The sequence below is a fragment of the Mobula hypostoma genome, chromosome 8 (genome assembly GCF_963921235.1).
Source record: "Mobula hypostoma chromosome 8, sMobHyp1.1, whole genome shotgun sequence".
Taxonomy (NCBI): domain Eukaryota; kingdom Metazoa; phylum Chordata; class Chondrichthyes; order Myliobatiformes; family Myliobatidae; genus Mobula; species Mobula hypostoma.
Window position 1 is genome coordinate 110,678,508 of NC_086104.1, and position 23,994 is coordinate 110,702,501.

At 44.2% G+C, this 23,994-nt stretch overlaps 1 protein-coding gene across 1 annotated transcript in view; it reads left to right on the forward strand.

The window, feature by feature from the left end:
* LOC134350841 (solute carrier family 22 member 2-like) overlaps positions 1 to 23,994 on the forward strand; it is a 32,158-nt gene that overhangs the window by 1,728 nt on the left and 6,436 nt on the right. The window contains exons 2-9 of the mRNA XM_063056607.1: positions 3,298 to 3,401; positions 3,491 to 3,645; positions 6,121 to 6,289; positions 6,373 to 6,487; positions 9,178 to 9,278; positions 11,677 to 11,891; positions 14,769 to 14,877; positions 16,267 to 16,379. Coding sequence (XP_062912677.1) covers positions 3,298 to 3,401; positions 3,491 to 3,645; positions 6,121 to 6,289; positions 6,373 to 6,487; positions 9,178 to 9,278; positions 11,677 to 11,891; positions 14,769 to 14,877; positions 16,267 to 16,379 — 1,081 coding nt within the window. The remainder of the gene's footprint in view (positions 1 to 3,297; positions 3,402 to 3,490; positions 3,646 to 6,120; positions 6,290 to 6,372; positions 6,488 to 9,177; positions 9,279 to 11,676; positions 11,892 to 14,768; positions 14,878 to 16,266; positions 16,380 to 23,994) is intronic.

Consider the following 23,994-nt stretch of genomic DNA (forward strand, 5'->3'; position numbering starts at 1 on the left):
TACCTCTTAATCAATTTGGGAACTCTCCAACCCGACGCCATGTACATTGATTTCCCTAATTTTCAGTTATTTCTCCCCCTCCCCTTCTCTCTTTCTCAGTTCCCCATTTCGGCTCCCCTCTCACCCCTTCTCACCTATCCATCATCTCCCTCTGGTGCCTCTCCTCTTCCCCTTTCACTCTCCATTCGAGTGAGACTCAATCTTCTTCAGCCCTTTGGCTTTCCTGCCTATCACCTGCCATCTCCTCACTTCATCCCACCTACCTTCCCCCTCACCTGGGTTCACCTGTCACCTGCCATCTCCTCACTTCATCCCACCTACCTTCCCCCTCACCTGGGTTCACCTGTCACCTGCCATCTTCTCACTTCATCTCACCTACACTTCCCCCTCACCTGGGTTCACCTGTCACCTGCCATCTTGTACTCCTCCCTCTCCCCCCTCCCCACCCAATTCTTATTCTGGCTTTTTCCCACATTCTATTCCAGCCCTGATGAAGAGTTTCAACCCAAAACATCGATTCTTTATTCCCTTCTGTAGATGCTGCCTGACCTGCTGAGTTTCTCCAGCATTTTATGTGGTCTGCTCTGGATTTTCAGTATCTGCAGAATTTCTTGAGTTAACATTTGACTAATTATATTCCTTAATACACCATGGAAAGATTCAGTGGGTGAAGTGATAGAAATCCAAGTTATCAAATGAAATCACATTCTACTGAGTGTTTGTCTAATTTAGCTCATTGTCGAGTGTAGATTAGCAGGGCAGCAACAACTGAATGAGAGAGTATAGCTCAGCTCTTCTACAAAATTAAATTTGAAAAATGGGAACTAATGTTATAATGATAAAAATGTAAGGAGCTCTCTCTACAGTTGTTTGAGGTCATATATTGTGATAAACTGAATTTAAAACACTCCACAGTTTTGCATTGAGTTAGACTGCACACATTATGGAACTGAGGGGCCTCGGAGTGCCCAGCATTCACTGAAAGCCATATCACAGGTAGATAGGGTGGTGAAGATGGTGATGATCTTTGCTACACGGGCCTTCATCAGTCAAAATTGGGTACTGTTTTGGTCACCCTGTCATAGGAAGGATGTTTTTAAACTAGAAAGGGTGCAATCTAGGTTTATTAGGACCTGGACCTAGGGGCCTGAGATACAAGGAGAAGAGTCATTGGCTGTGACTTTATTCCCTGGAACGCAGGAGATTGTGGGGTGGTCTGATAAAGGTGTAGAAGATCATGAGGTGCATAGACAGACTGAAAGGACATGGCATTTTTCCTCCCCAGGGAAGAGATTGATTAAAAACAAGAGGGCATAGGTGCCAAGACCTCTAGATAATGACAGGCAAACAATGTAGTGTATACCAAAGAATTATAAATGTGGAAGGGGACAAGGCAAAGGGTAGAATGTGGGGAAGGAGTTAGTTGTTCCTGGATAGTTGTGGGTCTCGGGTGAGCTCTGGGAGAGGTGAAAAGAACGTAAACACATGAGATTCTGCAGATGCTGGAAAACCAGAGCAACACACACTCAATGCTGGAGGAACTCAGCAGGCCAGGCAGCATCCTGAAGTAGGGTCCCGGCCTGAAACATCAGCTGTTTATCTCTCGGCACAGATGCTGCCTGACGCGCTGAGATCCTCCAGCATTTTGTGTGTGTTGCTCTGGGAGAGGTGCTGGGTGAGGGGTCGATGGGCGGCGGCTGGGTTGGTAGAGAGGATTTGGTGAGGGAGCAATTGTACTGAGAAAGGGAAAGACAATTGAAGATAGCATCCTTTCATGATGGAAGCAGGTCAGGCAGTATCTGTGGAAACAGAATCCATCAACATTTCAAGTTAAAGACCCTTCCTTAGACTCTCACCTCTAAAATATGTTTCTCAACTCAGATTTTTAGCATCTGCAATTTCATTTTGTTTCATATAGTTCTGTAACTGAGTTTTGTAAAGGGATCAAGACCAATGAAAGTGGAGCTGAAGTTTTGTCCTCAGAAAGGAGAGAGTTTAATTGTAGACAGACGCATCCTCACACTGAGAGACAATAAACTGTAGATGATGGAATCAGGAGTAACAGGCAATCTGCTGGAGGAACTCAGTGGGTCCGACAGTATCTGTGTTGGGTGGTGGGCTGGTGCGTGGGAACATTAGCCTGCAGGGCTCCGTCTGGAGTTTGTTTAATGATGCCCATAAGAACAAGAGGAGTGTGTCAGTTTCTCTCCAGTTCAAGAAGGCATAAGACAAGAACTGGGTTCATAATGGAATGGAATTTGAAGTTCTGGAGGTCCAAGCATTGATGGTAAGAGGCATGAAAATAGCAGGGAGAGGGTCAACAGTCCGAAGGCAGTACATGGTGGGGAATGCACACTCTGTGGCCCCTTTATTACGCACAGGAGGTGGCCACTGATCGTATCATTGTCTTCTGATGCTGTAGCCCATCCACTTCAAGGTTCGATGTGTTGTGCTCTTCTGCACACCACTGTTGTAAAGTGCGGTTATTTGAGTTACTGTCACCTTCCTGACAGCTTGAACCAGTCTGGCCATCTCCTCTGACCTCTCTCATTTACAAGGCATCTCCACCCTCTTAAATCTCTCTTGTCCCCACCCTGAAACCTTTATTTCTTTCAAAGAAAAGAAAAATAAGTACTTGTTCAACATTTGCTCACAAAGTGCACTCCACGGCCACTTCATTAGGTACACCAGAACATCTGTACACCTGCTCATTAATGCAAATATCTAATCAGCCAATCACCTGACAGCAGCTCAATGCATAAAAGCATGTGGACACTGTCAAGAGGTTCAGTTGTTCAGACCAAATATCAGAATGTGATCTCAGTGATTTTGACTGTGGAATGATTGTTGGTGCCAGACAGGTTGGTTTGAGTATCTCAGAAATTGCTGATCTTCTGTGAGATTTTCACACAGCAGTCTCTAGAGTTTATAGAGAATGGTGAAAAAAACAAAAAAACATCTGGGGGCACCAGTTCTCTGGGCAAAAACGCTTTGTTAATGAGAGAGGTCAGAGGAGAATGGCCAGGCTGGTTCAAGCTGACAAGGCAACAGTAACTCAGATAGCCAGGTGTTACAATAGTGGTGTGCAGAAGAGCATCTCTGAGTGCACATGTTGAATCTTGAAGTGGATGGGCTGCAGCAGCAGAAGACAGCAAATGTACATGTTGTGGCCATTTTATTAGGTACAGGAGGTGACTAATACAGTGGCCACAGAATGTATGTTGACAGGATCTGGGATGGCTCTCCAGTTCGAAGCAATGGCTGCACCGCAGTTCTCTGTCTGTTTGTCTCTCACAGTTTGAGCTGGTGTGTGCCGATGCCTGGAAGCTCGACCTTTCTCAAGCTTGTCTCAACCTGGGCTTCATGCTCGGAACAATAGTCATGGGCTACGCTGCAGACATGTAGGTATAACGGTGGCGGACAATCAGAAGCTTGGGATGCAATGGCCACATTCTTAGCGTTTAATCATTGTATATTTCCCCCTTTTTAGGTTTGGCAGAAAATTCAGCTTCTTATCTGCAACTTTTGTGACGTCGGTGGTGGGGCTTATTGTTGTGTTCTTGCCAAACTACACCTGGTTTGTGATCTTCCGAACGTTCCAGGGCGTGTTCAGTAAAGGATGCTGGCTGTGTGCATACGTCTTCAGTAAGAAGAGTCCTTCCACCTGCCATTTAGTAATACGTCTCGGTTGTTGCTAGTAAGCAGGCATCTCTGGCAAGAGTATCGTGCTGCTGTGTTTCAGAAAGCCTAAGCTGCCAATTGTACTTTGATAGACACATGAACATTCATTGTGCTTTCATTCATGTTTAGCAAGTTCAAGTTTATTGTTATTATAAAGCTGTACAAATTAGCTCTTTGCTGCAGCATCACAAATGTGGTAATCCCAAATTACCTAGACTTGAGATTCTGTAAGTGATGGAAACCCAGCCTAACACACACAAATGCTAGAGAGTTTCAGCAGCTCAGGCGTCGTCTGTGGAGAGAAATAAACAGTTGACATTCTGGGCTGAGATCCTTCATCAGGACTGTGGAAAGGAAGGAGGAAGAAGCTAGAATTAACATTATTAAACTAACATATCACCATATACAACTCTGAGGTTTATTTTCTTGTGTGCATACTCAATAAATCCATAATAGAATAATAGCCGTAACAGAATCATTGAAAGACCACACCCACCTGGGTGTTCAACCAGCGTGCAAAAGGCAGCAAACTGCAAATACAAAAATAAAGAAATAATAATACAATAAATGTCGAGAATATCAGATGACATGTCCTTGAAAGTGAGTCCATGGGTTGAGGGAATATTTCAGTGATGGGACAAGTGAAGTTGAGTCAAGTTATCCCCTTTGGTTCCAGAGCCTGATTGTTGAGCGGTGATAACGGTTCCTGAGCCTGGTGATGTGAGTCCTGAGGCTCCTGTACCTTCTTCCTGATGGCAGTAGAAAGAAGAGAGCATGTCCTGGGTGGTGGAGTCCCTGATGAAGGATGCTGCTTTCCTGTGACAGAGTTTCCCGTAGATGTGCTCAGTGGTGGGAAGGGCTTTACCCGTGGTGGACTGGGCTGTATCCACTACTTTATTGTAGGATTTTCCTCACAATTTATGCTTAATTTTACTTGCAAATCTTTGTTTAAAATATACCACAGGTAATTCCCCTTGGATATTTGTGTTAATGTAAAATGCTCCTCTTGGTAATTAATGACTGTCAAAATGCACAGTCTCGTGTTGAATTGTAGGCTTTGGCAGGTAATGATCTGTGATACAGCTGGGCTTTGTCCAATGTAAATGAAAATTGAAATGCCAATCTGGGCACTCTAAAATGCTAGGAACACTTGGGGCCAGGCAGTATCTGTGGAAAGAGAAGCAGGACATGTTTGGGATCCAAGATCCCTTGACTTTTCCCTGATCTGGAACATTGACTGGTTAGCACACAGACAGACAGACAGACAGACAGACAGACACACACACACACGCACACACACACATACACACACACATACAGACATACCAACGCGCACAGCCGACCTGCTGAGTGTTTTTTGTATTGTTTTTATTTATCACGTAAGGCTGACCATTATTTTCAGCAGCCTATTGTTCTGTTAATGAGATTTAAAACTGAAATGCATGACACTTCGCTGTCTAACAAGGTGTGAGAGCCGATAGTGCGCTGGAGACTGCTGGAGTTTGAATTTCTGTCCAATAGTAGCAATAGGGAGTTCTGTTGAACTTCCACTGTAAAATCAATTGGATGATTCTTTTGAGTCTGTGTTCTCAGCCTGGGCAGTCCCATAAGGATCAGAGGTCTGCCAAACTCTGGAGAGGGAAATAACCACCATTTCTTGTTCAAGGTACATTTATTATCAAAGCATATATACCATATATAACCTTGAGATTTGTCTTCTTGCAGGCAGCTACAGAACAAAGAAACCCAATAGAACCCATTAAAAAAGAAGACCGTCAAACATTGAATGTACAGAAAAAGATAGTGCAAACAATAAAAGCAAACAAATAACATTCAGAACTGAAGTTCACGAAAGTGGGTTCACAGCCACAAAGCTAATCACGGCCGATCCAGGAGCTCGCTGGATGCAGGCCACAAACTCAGTCCAACGCAGAGATGAATAAGCCTTGTGCGCAGCCAACTGAACACCTGCCCATCCCCTTCTTCTGGCTCCAGCACCCCGACTGGTGCTTAAATCGGCCAAACACGGGGTTGTTCCTCACTCTCAGGCCTGGGTCCTGCCACCTCAGCCTGGCCCGGCACTTTACTCAGTTAAACATCGACTTGTTCCTTGCTCTTGGGACTCTTCACCAGAACGGGGAAAAGATATAAAGGATCCCAGACCAGAAACTATATCTGCTCCTCTTCCCACAGATGCTGCCTGATTTGTCAAGTGTTTCCAGCATTTTCTGTTTTTATTTAAATTTTAGATTTCCAACAATTATATTTATTTAAGTTTTCATTTACACAGGTTTAAAAAAATTACAAGCAGGTTGTACAAGCACTGTGATGGTAAACATGACCAGTTTGAGACAGCTTCCATTGCAGAGCCCTGTGCACAGTGTCAGCTTTCCCCTGGAACCAGCTCACTGTGTCATTGAGCTGTGTTTTCTGTTTCAGTTACAGAACTGGTGGGGCTGGAGTACCGGAGGACAGTGGGCATTCTGTACCAAGTCTGCTACAGTATGGGCATGATGATACTCCCAGCCGTCGCTTACTTCATCCCAGACTGGAGGAACCTGCAGCTGGCAACCACCATTCCCAACTTCCTCTTCCTCACTTACTACTGGTAACATCTGCATACGTCGGTGACGCGCGAGCAGCTGAACCCAGATGTAGCCACGCAGTAACGGGCTGTGTTCCTCTCCACAGGTTGATCCCAGAGTCTCCCAGGTGGCTGCTCTCCCAGAACAAGAACTCCCAGGCCATGACTGTCATCCATAAGATGGCCAAGATGAACGGGGGGAGCGTCTTGAAAAAATATGAGGTGAATACATGAATATCTTTGCTCATTTAACTGTTCCAAGCTTCTCTTTAATTCACTGTATGTGTGGAACGAGGCCAATGCGTGGAGTCCGTCTAATATGGTGTAGAGGTCCCAGTCGGTGAGGACACTATCCTTCCAGAACACAGAACTTCACAGCACAGTGTGAACTCTTCAGCCCCCAGTGCCTAGCCACCTCTAAGGTCAATCTGACCCTTCCCTCCCTCATCGCCCTCCTCTTTTCTGTCACCCCTGTGCTTACCTAAGAGTTTCTTAAATGTCCCTAATCTATCCCCTCGACCACCCTCCCTTGCAGACTATTCCATGCACCCACCACTGTCTGTGCAGAGAACTTACCTCTGACATTCGCCCCTCCCCCGTACTTCCTTCCAGTCACCTTAAAATGATGCCCCCTTGTATTAGCCATTCCCATTGTGGGAAGAAGTTCCCGGCTGTCCACCTGATATATGCCCCTTATCATCTTGCACACTTTTATCAAGTTACCTCTCATCCTCCTTCAGTAAAGAGAGAAAAGCCTTAGCTCTGTTAGACTTCCCTGTGTGAAGACCTCAAACTCCAGAGCCCAGATAGAAGGGCACGAGAATGTGGCAGATATTGAACAATAAGGTTCAGTTCAGTTACTTCATTCTTATTGTCACAGGTACTGAGATACAGTAAAAACTATTTATATGTAAGCCATACAGAGTGTGCCCTACAGACAGATCACGCCATACATGTGTATATCAAGGTAATGTAAGGAAATACAGAATGAAGAATATACTGTGGTAGCTACTGGGAAAGTGTGGCGTGCATAAGGCATAAGAGCAGAATTAGGCAATTCCGTTCATTCATCAAATCTGCTCTGCCAGTCCATCATTGCTGATTTCTCCTGCATTCTCCCCACAAGCTTTGATGCCCTTACTAATCAAGAACCTATCAACTTCCACTTTAAATACTTGTCCTCCACAGCCTCCTGTGGTAATGAATTCCACAGATTGACCACCCCCTAGTTCAGGCAGAGCAGGGCAGGGACTCCAACTTGCAATCCAAGGACCCCTTGCTTAATGGCATCGAAAATGCCTGAGAAATGTACTATCAAGCTGAAGAACAGCTTCTATCCATATTATGAGATCCTTGAATAGATCTCCCACACACTGTCAAACCCTGAGCTAGACCAAGAAAGTATGAGGGCCACAACAAGGTTTATTGGGAGTTCAAGAGTTCATCTTTCAGCATATGAGGGATCTGTTCAAGGGTCTTATAACGCAGATAGAAGCTGTTCTTCAGCTTGATAGTACATAAGCTTTTACATCCTCTGCCTAAAGGGAGGGAGGGGAAGAGAGAGTGTCTGGAATGGGAGGGGTCCTTGATTATTTTGGCTACCTTCCCAAGGCAGTGGAAATTGTACGCAGAGGTAATGGAGAGGAGGGCAGCTGTTTTTGTGATGGACTGAGTGTGTTCACAACTCTGCAATTTTTTATTGTCTTGGGCCAAGCAGTTTCCATTCCAACTTGCGATGTATCTGGACAGGATGCTTTCTATGGTGCATCTGGCAAAACTGGTGAGCATCATTAAAGATGGGCTGAATTTCCTTAGCCTTCTGAGGAAGTGGAGGCATTGGTGTGCTTTTTTTGGCCATAGTATCAACCTAGCTGGAGCAAGCCAAATTGTTGCTGATCTTTACACCTAAGAACTTGAAGCTGTTAAGATCCCACTGAGTGGGGTTCTATGAGCAGATGTAAAGAGGCATCAAGGCAATTTGCACAAGTTTGGTGAGTGGGCAAACACATGGCAGATGCAGTGTAACACAGATAAATATCAGAGTGGCATGAGAGCATAGCAGTTAGCACAATGCTTTACCGTGTCAGCTGTAAGACCAGAGTTCAATTCCCTCAGCTGTCTGTAAGAAGTCTGTATGTTCTCCCTGTGACCACGTGGGTTTCCTCCAGGATCTCTAGTTTCCTCTCGTTCCAAAGATGTACGGTTAGGGTTGTGAGTTGTGGGCATGCTATGTTGGTACCAGAAGTGTGGTAATTTAATCTGGTGCAAAATAACATATTTTAATATTTATTTTGATGTAAATCTGACAAATAGAACTAACTTTTAATCTTTAAGATCTTCTTTATGAAGTTATCCACCTTTGTAGGGAAGCAAAGTGGTGGGGTATTACTGCAGTGGAAATGAACAAGGAAGTGTAGGGGTTCAAAAAGATCCGATCTTTGTATACCTGCTATTACGTTTGATTTCTCTGCTGTAGAGAAGGCCACATTGTGAGTGAAGCACACTAGAATGGAAGCACAGGCAGCTCATTGCTTCACCCGGTGGGTCTATCTGGCTCCGTGGTGGTGGGAAGGGAAGAAGCGCGTCTCTACCTGAGAGGAGGTAGTTGGAGAGAACTAGAGTCACATTCTGGAAGATGGAGGCGGAGGGAAAGGTGTGTACGATGGTGGAATGTCTTTGACACTGATGGAAATTGTGGAGGTTGATTGGTTGAATGTGTGGGCAGGTGGGGTAGAAGATGAGGATAAGGGAGAACCCACTTCTTATCCTTCATGGGAGGAGAAGGGGTTGATCTGGAAAGGGAACAAATTTGGCTGAGAACCCTGTGGCAGACAAGCTCAATGCCTCTGCTCTGAGATCATTGTCCTTGGTTTTCTTTAATCCAACACTTTTGTAACTTATTTACTGTCTAGAACGTTGAAGAGACCAGCGAAGACTTGGGCCGCCCATCATTCGTAGACCTGGTACGAACTCCGCAGATAAGGAAACACACCCTTATCTTGATGTACAATTGGTGAGATATCTGTTTCATTCGAGACAGGCCATTGGGATAAGTTTTCACCCTAAGTGTATACTTGTGATCTTCTGCTACTGTAGCCCATCGACTTCAAGGTTCGACATGTTGTACATTCAGAGATGCTCTTCTGCGTGCCACTGATGTAACGCACGGTTATTTGAGTTGGTCATCTTCCTGTTAACTTGAACCAGTCTGGCCATTCTCCTCTGAGCTCTCTCATTAACAAGGTGTTTTCACCCACACAATTGTTGCTCCCTGGATGCTTTTTAAAGGGATTTTTCGCACTGCTCCCTGTAAATTCTAGTGTTGTGCATGAAAATCCCAGCAGATCAGCAGTTTCTGCTCCATCTGGCACCAACAATCAGTCACTTAGATCACATTTCTTCTCCATTCTGATCTTTGGTCTGAATAAAAACGGAACCTCTTGACCATGTCTGCATTCTTTCATGCATTGGGTTGCTGCCATGTGATTGGCTGATTAGATATTAGCATTCATGCATAGGTGTACCTAATAAAATGGCCACTGAATATTCAAACAAAAGTCCAGTGTTAAGAACGTGAGATATGAACAAGGAGACAAAAGAATATTTCAGTCATTTAGCCAACTCTCAATTAGTCCATATGGAGCTTGGTCATAGAGTCACAGAGCAATACGGTGTGAATATAGGCCATTCTATCTAATTTCCTGCATTCGGCCCATATCCCTCTAACCCCTGCCCCTGCATGTACTTGTCCAAGTGTTTTTTAAATGATATTATTGTTCCTGCCTTGACTACTTTCTCTGGCAGCTTGTTCCATATACTCACCATCCTCTGTGTGATATAATTGCCCCTCAGGTCCTTTATAAAGTTTTGCCCTGTCAGACGAATTTATACCCTCTAGTTTTAGACTCCCTTACCCTGGGGAAGAGACTATTACTATCCACCTTGTATCTGTCTCATACTTTTAAACACCTCTATAAATTTGCCCCTCATTCTCTCGTGCTCCAGGAAGCACAGACCTAGCCCGACAAACCTCTCTCTATAACTCAGGCCCCCATAAATCTTCTCTGCATTCTTTTCAGTTTAACTATGTCTTTTCTATAACTGCACATAGTACTCCAAGTGTGGCCTCACCAGCATCTTGTACAACTACAATATAATGTCTCATTGCCTACGTTGAGGAAGGCCAGCATGCTAAATGCTGTGTTTACCACCCTGTCTACCTGTGATGCTCCTTTCAATGAACTATGTACTTGCTGGGTGGTGGGGTGGGCCTACCAAAGGAGGTGTAAGGTGCCACTTCCCTCTGCTAGCCTGCAGGTCACCCTTGGGCAAGGTGTAGTACTTGCTTAGCCCCCCGATCAGGGTCATACGAAGCCATGAGAGCAGGTGGTGAATGGTCGTATGAGTATCTGGTGCATATCACCAAGTCCTGGTTATGCGACCACCAACACCAGGCAGACAATTTCTGAAGAGTGTTGATAATGGCTGGTGTCACTTGTCTTGTAAAGATACTGGCCAGAAGAAGGCAATGGCAAGCCACTTCTGTAGAAAATTTGCCAAGAACAGTCATGGTTATAGAAAGACCATGATCCCCCACGCCATACAACATGGCACGTAATGAATGAATGATGTGCTGGTACTCCTAGGACCCTCTGTTCCACTACACTCTTTACCATTCTAGTGCAATTCCTTCCCTGGTTTCATTTTCTAAATTACATCTCCTCTCACTTATCTGTACTGAAATCCATTTGCCACTTCCATAATCAGTCAAGTAGTCTATGATAACCTTCTTTGCTAAAAACAACACCTCCTAATTTTGGGTCATCTTCAAATTTATGGATAAAGCCTTGTGCATTCAGATCTATATCATTTATTTAAGTCCCAATAGTAACCCCCGTGGCACACCACTAGTCACCAGGCTCCATTCTGAGAAAAACCTTCAACACTACCCTATGCTTCTTATCTCTGAGCCAATTTTGAACCTATCTCAATTCCCAGGATTCCATGGGACTTAACCTCCAGATCAGTCTACCGTAGAGCTTCTTGAAGGCCTTGCTAAAATCCAAATAGACAACATCCACACATTAACCCTAACCCCAACACTAATCAACCTTTTTTGTTACCTCATCAACAAAAAAACTTAACTCTGGCATCCCCCCCCACCCTCATGTTTTCCTCCAATCACCTTAAAATTGTCCTCTCTTGTGATAAAAAAACATTGTCATGTTGGACGATGAAGGACAGGATTGTGGAAAATTGGAGAGCTTCTGATCTTCACAATGGATTTATTAAGATAGTTTCTCATTCTTCATAATCTCTATTGAGTGTACTTCCAACCTTTCCTTGTCTGTCCCAGAATGCTCTTTGTTGGCAGGGTAGCCATGGACTAATCTGATGTTTCTTCCCTCCAGGTTTGCCTGTGCCTTGGTGTACCAGGGGCTGGTCATGCGTCTGGGAACTCTGGGTGGAAATATCTACCTTGACTTCTTCATCTCTGGAGCTGTGGAGATCCCAGCGGCAATCCTCATCCTTCTTGTCATTGAGCGGATTGGCCGGCGTCTTCCCTTTGCAACTGGCGGCCTGTTGTCGGGGGCTTCCTGTCTGATAGCGGCCTTCATCCCCGAGAGTAAGTACCTGTCCGACTGTAATCCCATCCATGTAATCAGGTGTTCACTGTATAACTGGGGACAGAATGCAACCAGCCTGAGTCCAGTGAGGTCACTTGGCCCGTTGCTTCTGTGCTTGCTCTTTGAATGAAGCAACCAGTCAGTCAACTATCCTGTTCTTTCTCCTTTCAAGTGCCCTGGATCTCCTGTTGGATGTACTTCCTATTTTTCAGAGCATTGTAGATCACAACTCTTGTCAGGAATGTCTTAATCTTCCATCCACCCATGTTCTCTCCAGGCTAATTCTTTTTAGATGGTCTTAATTCTTATCACCTCCTCCCTTTCCCCTTCCTTTGCTGGAAGTTCTATTTATTCCTCAATGCAGTAAGCCATGGACTGATATATGGGAATGGGAAGTTGAACTGTGTGGCCACTGGGAGATCCCGTGAGGAGGCCCCACTCAAGTTGAAGGAGCAACATCTTATATTCCATCTGGGTAGCCTCCAACCTGATGGCATGGACATTGACTTCTCTAACTTCTGGTAATTGCACCCTCCCCCCCCGCCACAATTCCCCATTCCCATTTTCCTCTCTCACCTTATCTTGCCCATCACTTCCTCCCTCTGGTGCTCCTCCCTTTTCCCTTTCTTCCATGGTCTTCTACCCTCTCCTATCAGATTCCCCCCACCTTCTCCAGACCTTTCTCTTTCACCAACAACTTCCCAGCTCTTTACTTCACCCCTCCCCCTACCAGTTTCACCTATCACATGCCACCTTGAACACTTCTTCCTCCCCTCCCCCCCACCTTCTTGCTCTGACTTCTCATCTTCTTTTCCAGTCCTGAGGAAGGGTCTCAGCCTGAAACAAAGACTGTTTACGTTTTTCCATAGACGCTGCCTGGCCTGCTGAGTTCCCCCAGCATTATGTGTGTGTGTTTCTTGGATTTCCATCATCTGCATATTCTCTCATGTTTGTGAGCCTTCAAAACAATCTTGTTTAGATAATTTTCTCCTCACCTCGGTCCTGCCATACCTATCAGAGCTCCTGCTTGCGTGGCACAGTAGTGTAGTGGTTAGCATAACACTATTACAGTATCAGCAATCACTGATCGGGGTTCAATTCTACCTCTGCCTGTAAGCAGCTTGTACATTCTTTCCACGACTGTGTGGGTTCCCTCACACATTGCAAACACATATAGCTAGAGTTAGTGAGTTGTGGGCATGTTACGTTGGCACTGGAATCGTAGTGACACTTGTGGGCTGCCCCCAGCACAATTATCAGATGGTGTTCATCATTGACGCAAAAACAGTGCACTTCATTGTGTGTTCCATGTTTCAATATACATGTGACAAAGCTAACCTTTAATCTTTAACCTTTAACCCTAACTGACCCATCTGAGATCATAACCCTTGGTCCTGATGTCCAGATTGTCAATCTCTGTGTAAAATTTGTAAGCTTCAATGAGATTCTAAAATCTGGAGAGTACAGTGCTGGTCTCAAATCCTCCTCATCTGGCAAACCTGCTATCCCTGGAATGAGTCTGGTGCTTGGAGGATGCAGGCACCTTCTAAACAGGATGTAATCTGCTCACTACATGGAGACGGTCAAAGTCCTATCACCATGGCAGTGAAAGCTACTCGCCAGTGGCATGGGAGCCTATTAGTCTCCCTTGCCAATGGCCTCTCCAGACCCTGTGACTGTGCTCACAGTCACCAACCCAATGAGCTATATGCGGACTGGAGTCTGGATGCCTATCCTGGAGTTGGAGGACTGTCTCTGTGGGTGGTTGGGGAGGGGGTGAGGAAAGGGGCTTGTTTTGCTGTTGTTGCATTGTTATCTGTTAGACCATAAGATTTAGGAGCAGCAGTAGACCATTTGGCCCATTGAGTCTGCCTCACTATTCAATCATGGTCTGATCCATTTCATCCAGTCATCCCCACTCTGCTGCTTTCACCCCATACCCTTTGATGCCCTGTTTCGCTGAGCATTGTGTTTTGCTGAGCATTTTGGGCATTCTATATAGGCACCAGAATATTTAACAATTCTTGTGGGCCCCTCAGCACATCCAAAGGTCGACACATTTGAGTATGTTTCAATGTACATATGATAAATGAATCTGAATCACTATGCTTTCAGGTCTTTAACAAGCAAATTAAAATCCCCTTGGTTTACTGTTGTCACATTGCAAAATGTTTTAAGGGGACAACTTCTCTTAGAGGGTGATAAGAATGTGGAAGGAGCTGCCAGCACAAGTGGTGGATGTGAGTTAGATCTCAACATTTAAGAGAACTTTGGACAGTACATGGATGGGAGGGTATAGACTCTAGAAGGCTGTGGTTCAGATGCGGTTTGATGGGGCGAGGCAAGTTAATAGTCTAACATGGACTAGGTGGGTTGAAGGGCCTTTTCTGTGCTGTGAGTTGGAGTCCATATACTGTGAGGAACTTTGTTTTGTGTATAGCCAATACAGATTATTTCATTACATCAGTACAAGGGAAAGCAATAACGGTACAAGGTCATAACGAGGTAGAATATGAGATCAGGAGTTCGTCATTATTGGACAAAACTTGTTCAGGAGCCTCTGCTAACAGTGAGATAGAAGCTGTCCCTGAGCCTGGCTGTACATGCATTCATCTTGGGACGGAAGAGGGAACGTCTGGGCTGGGTGAGGTTTTTAATTAGCTTGGTTACTTCACTGAAGCAGTGAGGAGTGTGGAGAGTCTATGGAGGGGTGAGTTTTTCCACGATGTTCTGAGCTGTGTCCACAATTCTGTGGAGTTCCTTGTTGCATCACGCAGAGCAGATGTCGTATCAGGCTGTGATGCATTTGGGTCAGCCAGGAGTATTACCTGACTGTTGTTTAGTTAATTATGCGTTTCTGCATCTTTCCAATGCAGGTGTCAGCTGGCTCGCAACAGCAATCGCCTTTGTCGGTAAGCTGGGCATCACCATCAGCTTCGAAATGGTGGTATTTATGAATACAGAATTATATCCAACCTTCATAAGGTGAGTCTGAGCTCTGACTTCAAGTCAAGTCACTTTTTATTGTCATTTTGACCATAACTACTGGTACAGTACACAGTAAAAATGAGACAGGACCATGGTGCTACATGAAACAATACAAAAACTTGAACTACGTAAAGCAACACAAAAACTACACTAGACTACAGACCTACCCAGGACTGCATAAAGTGCACAAAACAGTGCAGGCATTACAATAAATAATAAACAAGACAATAGGCACAGTAAAGGGCAGTTGGTTGGTGTCAGCCCAGGCCCTGGGTATTGAGGAGTCTGATGGCTTGGGGGAAGAAACTGTTACATAGTCTGGTCGTGACAGCCCGAATGCTTCAGTGCCTTTTGCCAGATGGCAGGAGGGAGAAGAGTTTGTATGAGGAGTGCATGGGGTCCTTCATAATGCTGTTTGCTTTGCGGATGCAGCGTGTGGTGTAAATGACTGTAATGGCGGGAGGAGAGACCCCGATGATCTTCTCAGCTGAGCTCACTATCTGCTGCAGGTTCTTGCGACCCGAGACAGTGCAATTTCCAAACCAGGCAGTGATGCAGCTGCTCAGGATGCTCTCAATACAACCTCTGTAGAATGTGGTGAGGATGGGGGTGGGCGATGGGTTTTCTCAGCCTTCGCAGAAAGCTCTGTACAGTGAAACTTGACACTTAATGAGTTTATACAGTAATACAAATCGTGTCCCTGTGTAACCCCCTACTTTGAAGGTGAAAGTTTGCTTAGTATCTTGGGCCAAGGATCAAATTTATTCACTATATATATTTACATGTAACAGGAATTTGCTGTGGTGCGCATGTCAGGTGCGACATGCAACAAAAATCAACATTCAACAATTATAAAGAATAAAGAATTATATTAAAATAAAGTCAGATGTTAAAGTACTGATATTGAATAAAATGTGAGTAAATACAGAAATACAATCATGCATAAAAGAACATTATAAAAAGTGGTTTAAATGTTTTACAGTGCTGTGACAGGAGTGAGAAATAGAAGGACGGGGGGGGGCTAACTGGAATGGTTGATCAGATTAACTGTCTGGGGGAAGAAACTTTTAAAATGGTGTGATGTCTTTGTTTTAATTGCCTTATGACACTTCCCAGAAGAGAGCATCTGGAAAAGGCAGTTTGCATGGTGGGTAGTGTCGGCAATGATTTTTCCTGCCCGTTTCTTTGTCCTGGACACATGCAAGTCCTGCGGTGATGGCAGACTGTAACCAGTGACCTTTTCTGCTGACCTGAGAGTTGACTGTAGTTTTTGTATACAGTGAGAGGATGCTGCACCAAACCAGACAGTAATGGCTGATGTGAGGATGAACACTGTGTTGGTGGATTGAAAATGGGGTGACTAAAGAGGTTTCTCTTCCCTTGCAGAAACCTCGGTGTCTCGGTGTGCTCTGCATTGTGTGATATTGGAGGGATCGTTGCTCCATTCGTTGTCTACCGGCTGGCTGGTATCTGGACTGGACTGCCTCTTGCTGTCTTTGGTGAGGGCTTACATTTGCTGGGAGGTGTTTAACGAGTCTAATGATTTGACTGTTTGCTGAATCAGTGGTACAATAAGATACAGTTAATGCATCTATTGAGGTCCTGTGTCTGCACAATGGGAATCGGAATCCTCTGTAGATTTATTACAACTAATATAAATAATGTGATATTTGTTGTTTTGCAGCAGCACAGTACAATGTTACAAGAATCACCCCTTGTAGTAATGATCAGGGAGATACAGAGAGACAAATACCGACAACTACTTTTATTGTCTCAACGGAAGAGCTCGTGAACTTACACAACCAATCCCTGTGTGCACGCTCTCTACGTTTTTCTGATCTTTTATGAACAATCAACATACAGAAAAGATATTACTAGTTAAAAGGGAGTTTCTGCTGCTGGCCACATGTTCCTCATAGTCCCGTTTTGCAACTTCATGTGTCCGGGGGCACCTCACATTCACGATGGTGAACCTCCTACTTGAAGCGTCTGCTTTTATATTCATTTCTTACTAATTCAACTATAGCTTTCAAGTGTCATTGGCTGTAGGTTAAGCATCTGACCTTCAACACCTCTTTATTGGCTCTGCTCCAGGCCAGTATCCATTTATTGCCCTCCTCCCAGCAAGTGACAGTCAGTGATTTATGGTTCTTTGTTCTCAATCAGCAACCAGCTCGAATCACTCAGACCAGACTTATACCCCAACCTTCACAAACCCGCATGTTATATCCAACCAAAGAACACCTCATGAATAACTTCTTACTTGGAAATGAACCCTAGTTCAGCAGACTACCTGAGGCATCATTGTGTCGACTTTTAATCACTGATCAAGCTAAGTGACTTTAACTCAAAATGGAGAATAGAGTGACTTCATAAAATGGAAGCCTCCATCTCTTCCCGCATGGCAAGAACAAAGGCAATTGGTCTGCCTGCTTTCACTATCCTTGATTCCTTTGAATTCACTGATTTGTAGACTGTAGATCTTTGTGGCCAGCAGCAAGATGTAGTGGTAATTAATAACATTATTCCTCTGCCGCTCAGTTAGCCAGTTCCACATGGGATGAGTTCACGTACTTTGCAAGCAGGGTTACCATTGAAGTTCAGATGGATATCCTGCATGCTGCTGTGCTGGTGTGCTCTGCACTAGCCCCCATTAATGAACACAACATGGTGTCAGAAGTGGTTGATCATCGATGAATTCAGGCTGCAGACCAAAGGAGATCCCCAACAGCAAAAAATTTACAGTAAGACTGTTCTTGTTTCCATATATTTATTAAAAATATCCAGAGATTTATCATCCTAAATTGCCTATGCTAGTTTTCCAGCTGAGCTGAGAACTGGCCAGGGTTGCTAGGCAACGCCTTCAGGCTACAACCAAAAGTGGATACACTGTTGTTCGTCTATTGTCGACGTCGATGAGGACCTCGACACCATTATGATGGTGTCAAGACTAGAGCGTGATTTGGATTTAAGTGAGGGAGAGTTGCGCAGCGTCAGCCTCACTCTCTCATCCCAATTCCCATCTGGATCCAGTGGCAAGACAGAGTCGATACATTGTAATAATCTGTGGGCCACTAGCCTAGGGAAATGCAGACAGACATAGACACAGCAGATAAGTCAGTCAACCTCTCTGGGGTAGGAAAAAAGATTATTGAGGTCCAGATAAATAAAATACTAAACAAGTGAACAGGGAAGTGAAGCAAATCCCTGCAGTACTACACCTACTTACCTAATAAAGCCACCTGAGACATTTGATTTCTCTAAAAAGATGGAGTAAATGGTGTAAACGAGGTGCTCGAGGAAGATAAAGAATGTAAAAAGAATCTTAAGAAAGAAATTAGAAAAGCTAAAAGAAGATACGAGTTTGCTTTGGCAAGTAAGGTGAAAATAAATCCAAAGGGTTTCTACAGTTATATTAATAGCAAAAGGATAGTGAGGGATAAAATTGGTCCCTTAGAGAATCAGAGTGGACAGCTATGTGTGGAACCAAAAGAGATGGGGGAGATTCTGAACAATTTCTTTTCTTCGGTATTCACTAAGGAGAAGGATATTGAATTGTGTAAGGTAAGGGAAACAGGTAGGGAAGTTATGAAAACTATGATGATTAAAGAAGAGGAAGTATTGGCGCTTTTAAGGAATATAAAAGTGGATAAGTCTCCAGGTCCTGACAGAATATTCCCTGGGACCTTGAGGGAAGTCAGTGTAGAAATAGCAGGGGCTCTGACAGAAATATTTCAAATGTCATTAGAAACGGGGATGGTGCTGGAGGATTGGCGTATTGCTCATGTTGTTCCATTGTTTAAAAAGGATTCTAAGTGTAAACCTAGCAATTATTGGCCTGTAAGTTTGACGTCAGTGGTGGGTAAATTAATAGAAAGTTTTCTTAGAGATGGTATATTGTGGTAAACCATATATATATGTTGTAACTGGGTTAACTGTCTGGACATGCCCCTCTGCTGACTGCCCCTGTGGCTCCTCCCGCAAAGTCCTGTATAAAGGTGTTCGCCTTGTCCCTCCCCCTCAGTCCGGGGCAGACACTCACCGTGGAGGTCGTGGAAGTCGTATTGTACAGCAAATAAAAGCCTTTCAGTATTTTACCAAACCTCAGTCTTTTGGAGTTACTGAAGGTGCTTCATATATATAATTATCTGGATAGAGAGGGTCTGATTAGGAACAGTCAAAATGGATTTGTGCGTGGAAGGTCATGTTTGACAACTCTTATTGAATTTTTTGAAGAGGTAACTAGGAAAGTTGACGAGGGTAAAGCAGTGGATGTTGTCTATATAGACTTCAGTAAGGCCTTTGACAAGGTTCCACACAGAAGGTTAGTTAGGAAGGGTTCAATCGTTAGGTATTAATATTGAAGTAGTAAAATGGATTCAACAGTGGTTGGATGGGAGACGCCAGAGAGTAGTGGTGGATAACTGTTTGTCAGGGTGGAGGCCGGTGACTAGTTGTGTGCCTCAGGGATCTGTACTGGGTCCAATGTTGTTTGTCATATACATTAATGATCTGGATGATAGGGCAGTAAATTGGATTAGTAAGTATGCAGATGATACTAAGATAGGTGGTGTTGTGGATAATGAAGTGGGTTTTCAAAGCTTTCAGAGAGATTTAGGCCAGTTGGAAGAGTGGGCTGAAAGATGGCAAATAGAGTTTAATGCTGATAAGTGTGAGGTGCTACATTTTGGTAGGACTAATCAAAATAGGACATACATGGTAAATGGTAGGGCATTGAAGAATGCAGTAGAACAGAGGGATCTAGGAATAATGATGCATAGTTCCCTGAAGGTGGAATCTCATGTGCATAGGGTGGTGAAGAAAGCTTTTGGTATGCTGGCCTTTATAAATCAGAGCATTGAGTATAGGAGTTGGGATGTAATGTTAAAATTGTATAAGGCATTGGTAAGGCCAAATTTGGAGTATTGTTTACAGTTCTGGTCACTGAATTATAGGAAAGATGTCAACAAAATAAAGTACAGAGGAGATTTACTAGAATGTTGCCTGGGTTTCATCTCCTAAGTTACAGAGAAAGGTTGAACACGTAGGGTCTTTTTTCTTTGGAGCATAGAAGGTTGAGGGGGGACTTGATAGAGGTATTTAAAATTATGAGGGGGATAGATAGAGTTTATGTGAATAGGCTTTTTCCATTGAGAGTAGGGGAGATTCAAACAAGAGGACATGAGTTGAGAGTTAGGGGGCAAGAGTTTAGGGGTAACACGAGGGGGAACTTCTCTACTCAGAGAGTGGTAGCTGTGTGGAACGAGCTTCCAGTAGAAGTGGTAGAGGCAGGCTCAATATTGTCACATAATGTAAAATTGGACAGCTATATGGACAGGAAAGGATTGGAGGCTTATTGGCTGAGTGCAGGTCAGTGGGACTAGGTAGGAGTAAGAATTCGGCACGGACTAGAAGGGCCGAGATGGCTTGTCTCCGTGCTGTAATTGTTATATGGTTATATAAACCAGGGGACTTTGAGAGATGGTTCAGACACTTTGAGAAATTTAGGGTTCAGAAGAGCATCAAGTAAGCATACTGATATCCTGCATGGGTGACAAAGCAGGTGGCATCATGGTAGATTAGGACTGACAGATTCTCAGAAAAAGGAGTACAAACAGTGCAGGACAAATTCAAAGAATATTTCACAGGACAGTGAAATGTGATATATGAGAGGAAACAAGGTGTAGTCAGAAAGAGGTGACAGTAGAGCTCAGCTCAAACAAAACAGACAAGTGAAACGAAGATTAGGGAAAATGTCCAACTGCAGGAGATGCGGCAAGTCTCTATTCCACATCAAAGAACTCTGTCCAACAAAAGAAGTGAAATGCCAGCAATGCAATAGAGTTGACCATTATAAAAGCCAGAGTCACTCATAAACATTTCTTCAGGAGGTCAAAGAAGACCATGATTCAGACAGAGAGAGCTTTCCTTGTGGAATACACAAAGCTGGTGTACTATGGTGCAGATGCAAGGTGAAGCAGTGACACTCAAAATGGACACTGGGGCAGATGTCACAGCCATTCCCGAATGTCTGTTCAGAAAACAGGCATTATGCTAATCCAACAAAGAAAGTGCTCATGAGGCCAGGGAAAACATAGGCTCAGTGTGAAAGGAATGTTTACTACTTCTGTTGGTAAAAATGAGGAACAGTTAAAAGAGGATATCTATGACATGCCATCGAGAAGCTGAACCTCATTGCAAGGTTGGATTCACTAATCAATGTTCAGTGGCAGGATCAGTACTGTTCACAGTCCCGGGGGTACTGATAGAAGAGAACCTCACCCAAATGAGGCCAGGAGTGACATCCTACTCTCTGATCACAGCAAGGCATATATCATTCCCATTGATGAACAAGGTAAGCCTATCTTGAGAGAATGGAGGCACTTGAGTGAAAGTGCCTTTTGGTATCTCATCAGCCCCTGAACAGTTTCAGATGAAGGTGAACCAGATTTTGGAGGGACTGGAAGAGGTGGTCTGCCACATGGACAATATACTCATCTTCAGAGGCTCAAGTGAGGAACATGACAAAAGACTGGAAACTGCCTTGGAGAAACTGAAACAGACTGGAATCACCCTGAACAAAATGAAATGTGAATTTGCAGACTTGGAGCTGAAGTTCTTAGGCCACCAACTGTCCTCAGAGGGAACGCAACAAGATTCTGACAAACTGGCAGGAGTTCAGAACGTGGAACAACCTACAAGTTTATCAGAGATCCACAGGTTCCTTGGCCTGGTAAACCAGCTGGGAGAGTTAATTCCAGATTTGGCAGAGAAAACAAAACTACTATGTGACCTCCTTTCTCAGAAAAATGTTTGGACCTGGGATGCAACACAGGAGAAGTCATTTCCAACGCTTAAAGCAGAACTTATCTCTCCACCAACCTTGGCGTTTTTTGATGTGAAAAATCAGCCAAGGTCTCTGCAGACACCTCTTCCTTTGGCCTAGGGGGAGTGCTCATGCAGTACTACAGTAGTGTATGGAAACTAGTGGCATATGCCTTAAGAGCACTGACTCCTACAGAATAGTATTACACCCAAATCGGAAAGGAGACGCTGGGTCTCCTATCAGCTTGTGAGTACTTCAACTGCTACTTGATCGACATTAAACTCCTACTTGAAACAGACCACAAGCCACTTGTCAGCTTCCTCAGCTTGAAACACTTGGATGACTTACCTCCACATCAGCAAAGATTCAGAATGCGGCTTATGCAATACTGTTATGACATTGAACATGTTCACAGCAAATCTTTCACAACACCAGACACTCTGTCGAGGATGCCATGAAAAAGTAAGTGGACGGAAGCTGACTCTGCCCTCATTGAAGATACCAACATCTACTTAGAGAGACTACTGGACAGGTATATAGAGGAATTTAAGGTGGTGGGGGGGTATATGGGAGGCAGGGTTTAAGGGTCAGCACAACATTGTGGGCTGAAGGGCCTGTACTGTGCTGTACTATTCTATTCTATTAGCTCAGGTACATGAAAACCTTCCTGCATCACAGTGTTAACTTGGACGAAATTTACAGTGAGTTGAAAAAGGACTAAATCTGCAGCAATGTCATACAATACTGTGAGCGTGGATGCCCAGCTGTTTCAAAAGGAGCTCACAAATTCAGAGCTTACTGGCGTGAAAAAGGCACACTCACCATTTTTGCAAAAGGGCTCCAGACTCATCATTCCTGCTTCTATGCACACCAAAATCATCAATCAAATCCACGAAGGACACCAAGGCATTGAAAAATTCAGATGGTCCGCAATTCAGCTGCTCAGAATTCAAAGCCTTTGCTCGGGACTATGAGTTCAAACACCAGACAAGCAGTTCATGGTACCCACAGGCAAAGGGAGAAGCAGAAAGAGCAATGTAAACTGTTAAAAGTCTCCTACTGAAGCAAAGAAAACCTAAAAAGAAAGAACTGCTGGCTTATCGCTTCATACCTCTTGCGAACAGCTACAGTCCATCAGAGCTGTCATTGGGCTGCAGACTGAAAACAAGCCTGCCCATTCCTTTTTCCCTTCTCCAACCTCACTTACTAGGCAGACAAAATGATTAACTTTGAGACAACACAGAGTGAGAAAATGAAGAGCATGCATGATCTCAGGCACAGAGCAAAATCTTTGTCACCACTAAGGAATGGTGAAGCTGTTTGGGTTTCAGACCAATCCACCAAAGAAACAAAAATCCGGCAGTGTGCACCACGATCGTCTGTGATCAGAACCTCACAAGGTGAAATCAGGCAGAACTAGCATGAGGTGGAAGCACCTATTCAAGAATCTCTATCCACTCCAACACTTCCAGGAACCTATACCAGATCGGGTTGTTTATCTGTCCCACCACTGAGATATACCCCATAGCCCTAATAGCTCAGGGCAAGTGACTAAAGGGGCAGAATAATCCTCTCAATTTGCCAGAGCATTCAGGTGGTCTACCCTAACCTCCGTTAGATTTAGGTTTTTTTCCAGAAGAGTTCTAATGTTGAAAACATTTCCCCAAATGAGACTGTTCCTAAAAAAAGGAGGAAAACAAAGAGAGTGAGAATCTTTTAAAAACAAAGAGAATGACAGTTATAATGACATTGGCAATTTTTTTTGATGTTTACCTGAGGGTCATAAGTTACGTGCTAAGGGCAGAGTGAACTAAATCACACAAAATTCAGTGATTATAGTTTCAATGCAGTTCTACAGACAAAGTACGTGCCTAGTTGTTCTATTTTGACAAGAAAGTGAGATGTGGTGGTAGTTAATAGTGTTGTTCCTATGTCACTCCACTAGCCGCTCCTACATGGCTGGAGCTCCCCCATTGTACAAGCAGCGTTATCAGTAAAGTTTGGTTGAATATTCTGCTAGCTAGCCTCCTGGTGTGAGCTCTGCACTAACCCTCAACACTGAACACGACGCAAGGCACACAACACTATAGAGAAGGAAAAACATTAGTATTCATAGGTTCGTGGACCATTCAGAAACCTGATGGTGGAGAGAAGAAGCTGTTGCTGAAGTGTTGAGTGTGGGTCTTCAGGCTCCTGTGCTACATCCCTGATGACAGTAGTTTGAGGAGTGAGGGTCCTTGATGATGGATGCTGCCTTCCTGAGACACCACCTTTAGAAGATGTCCTCA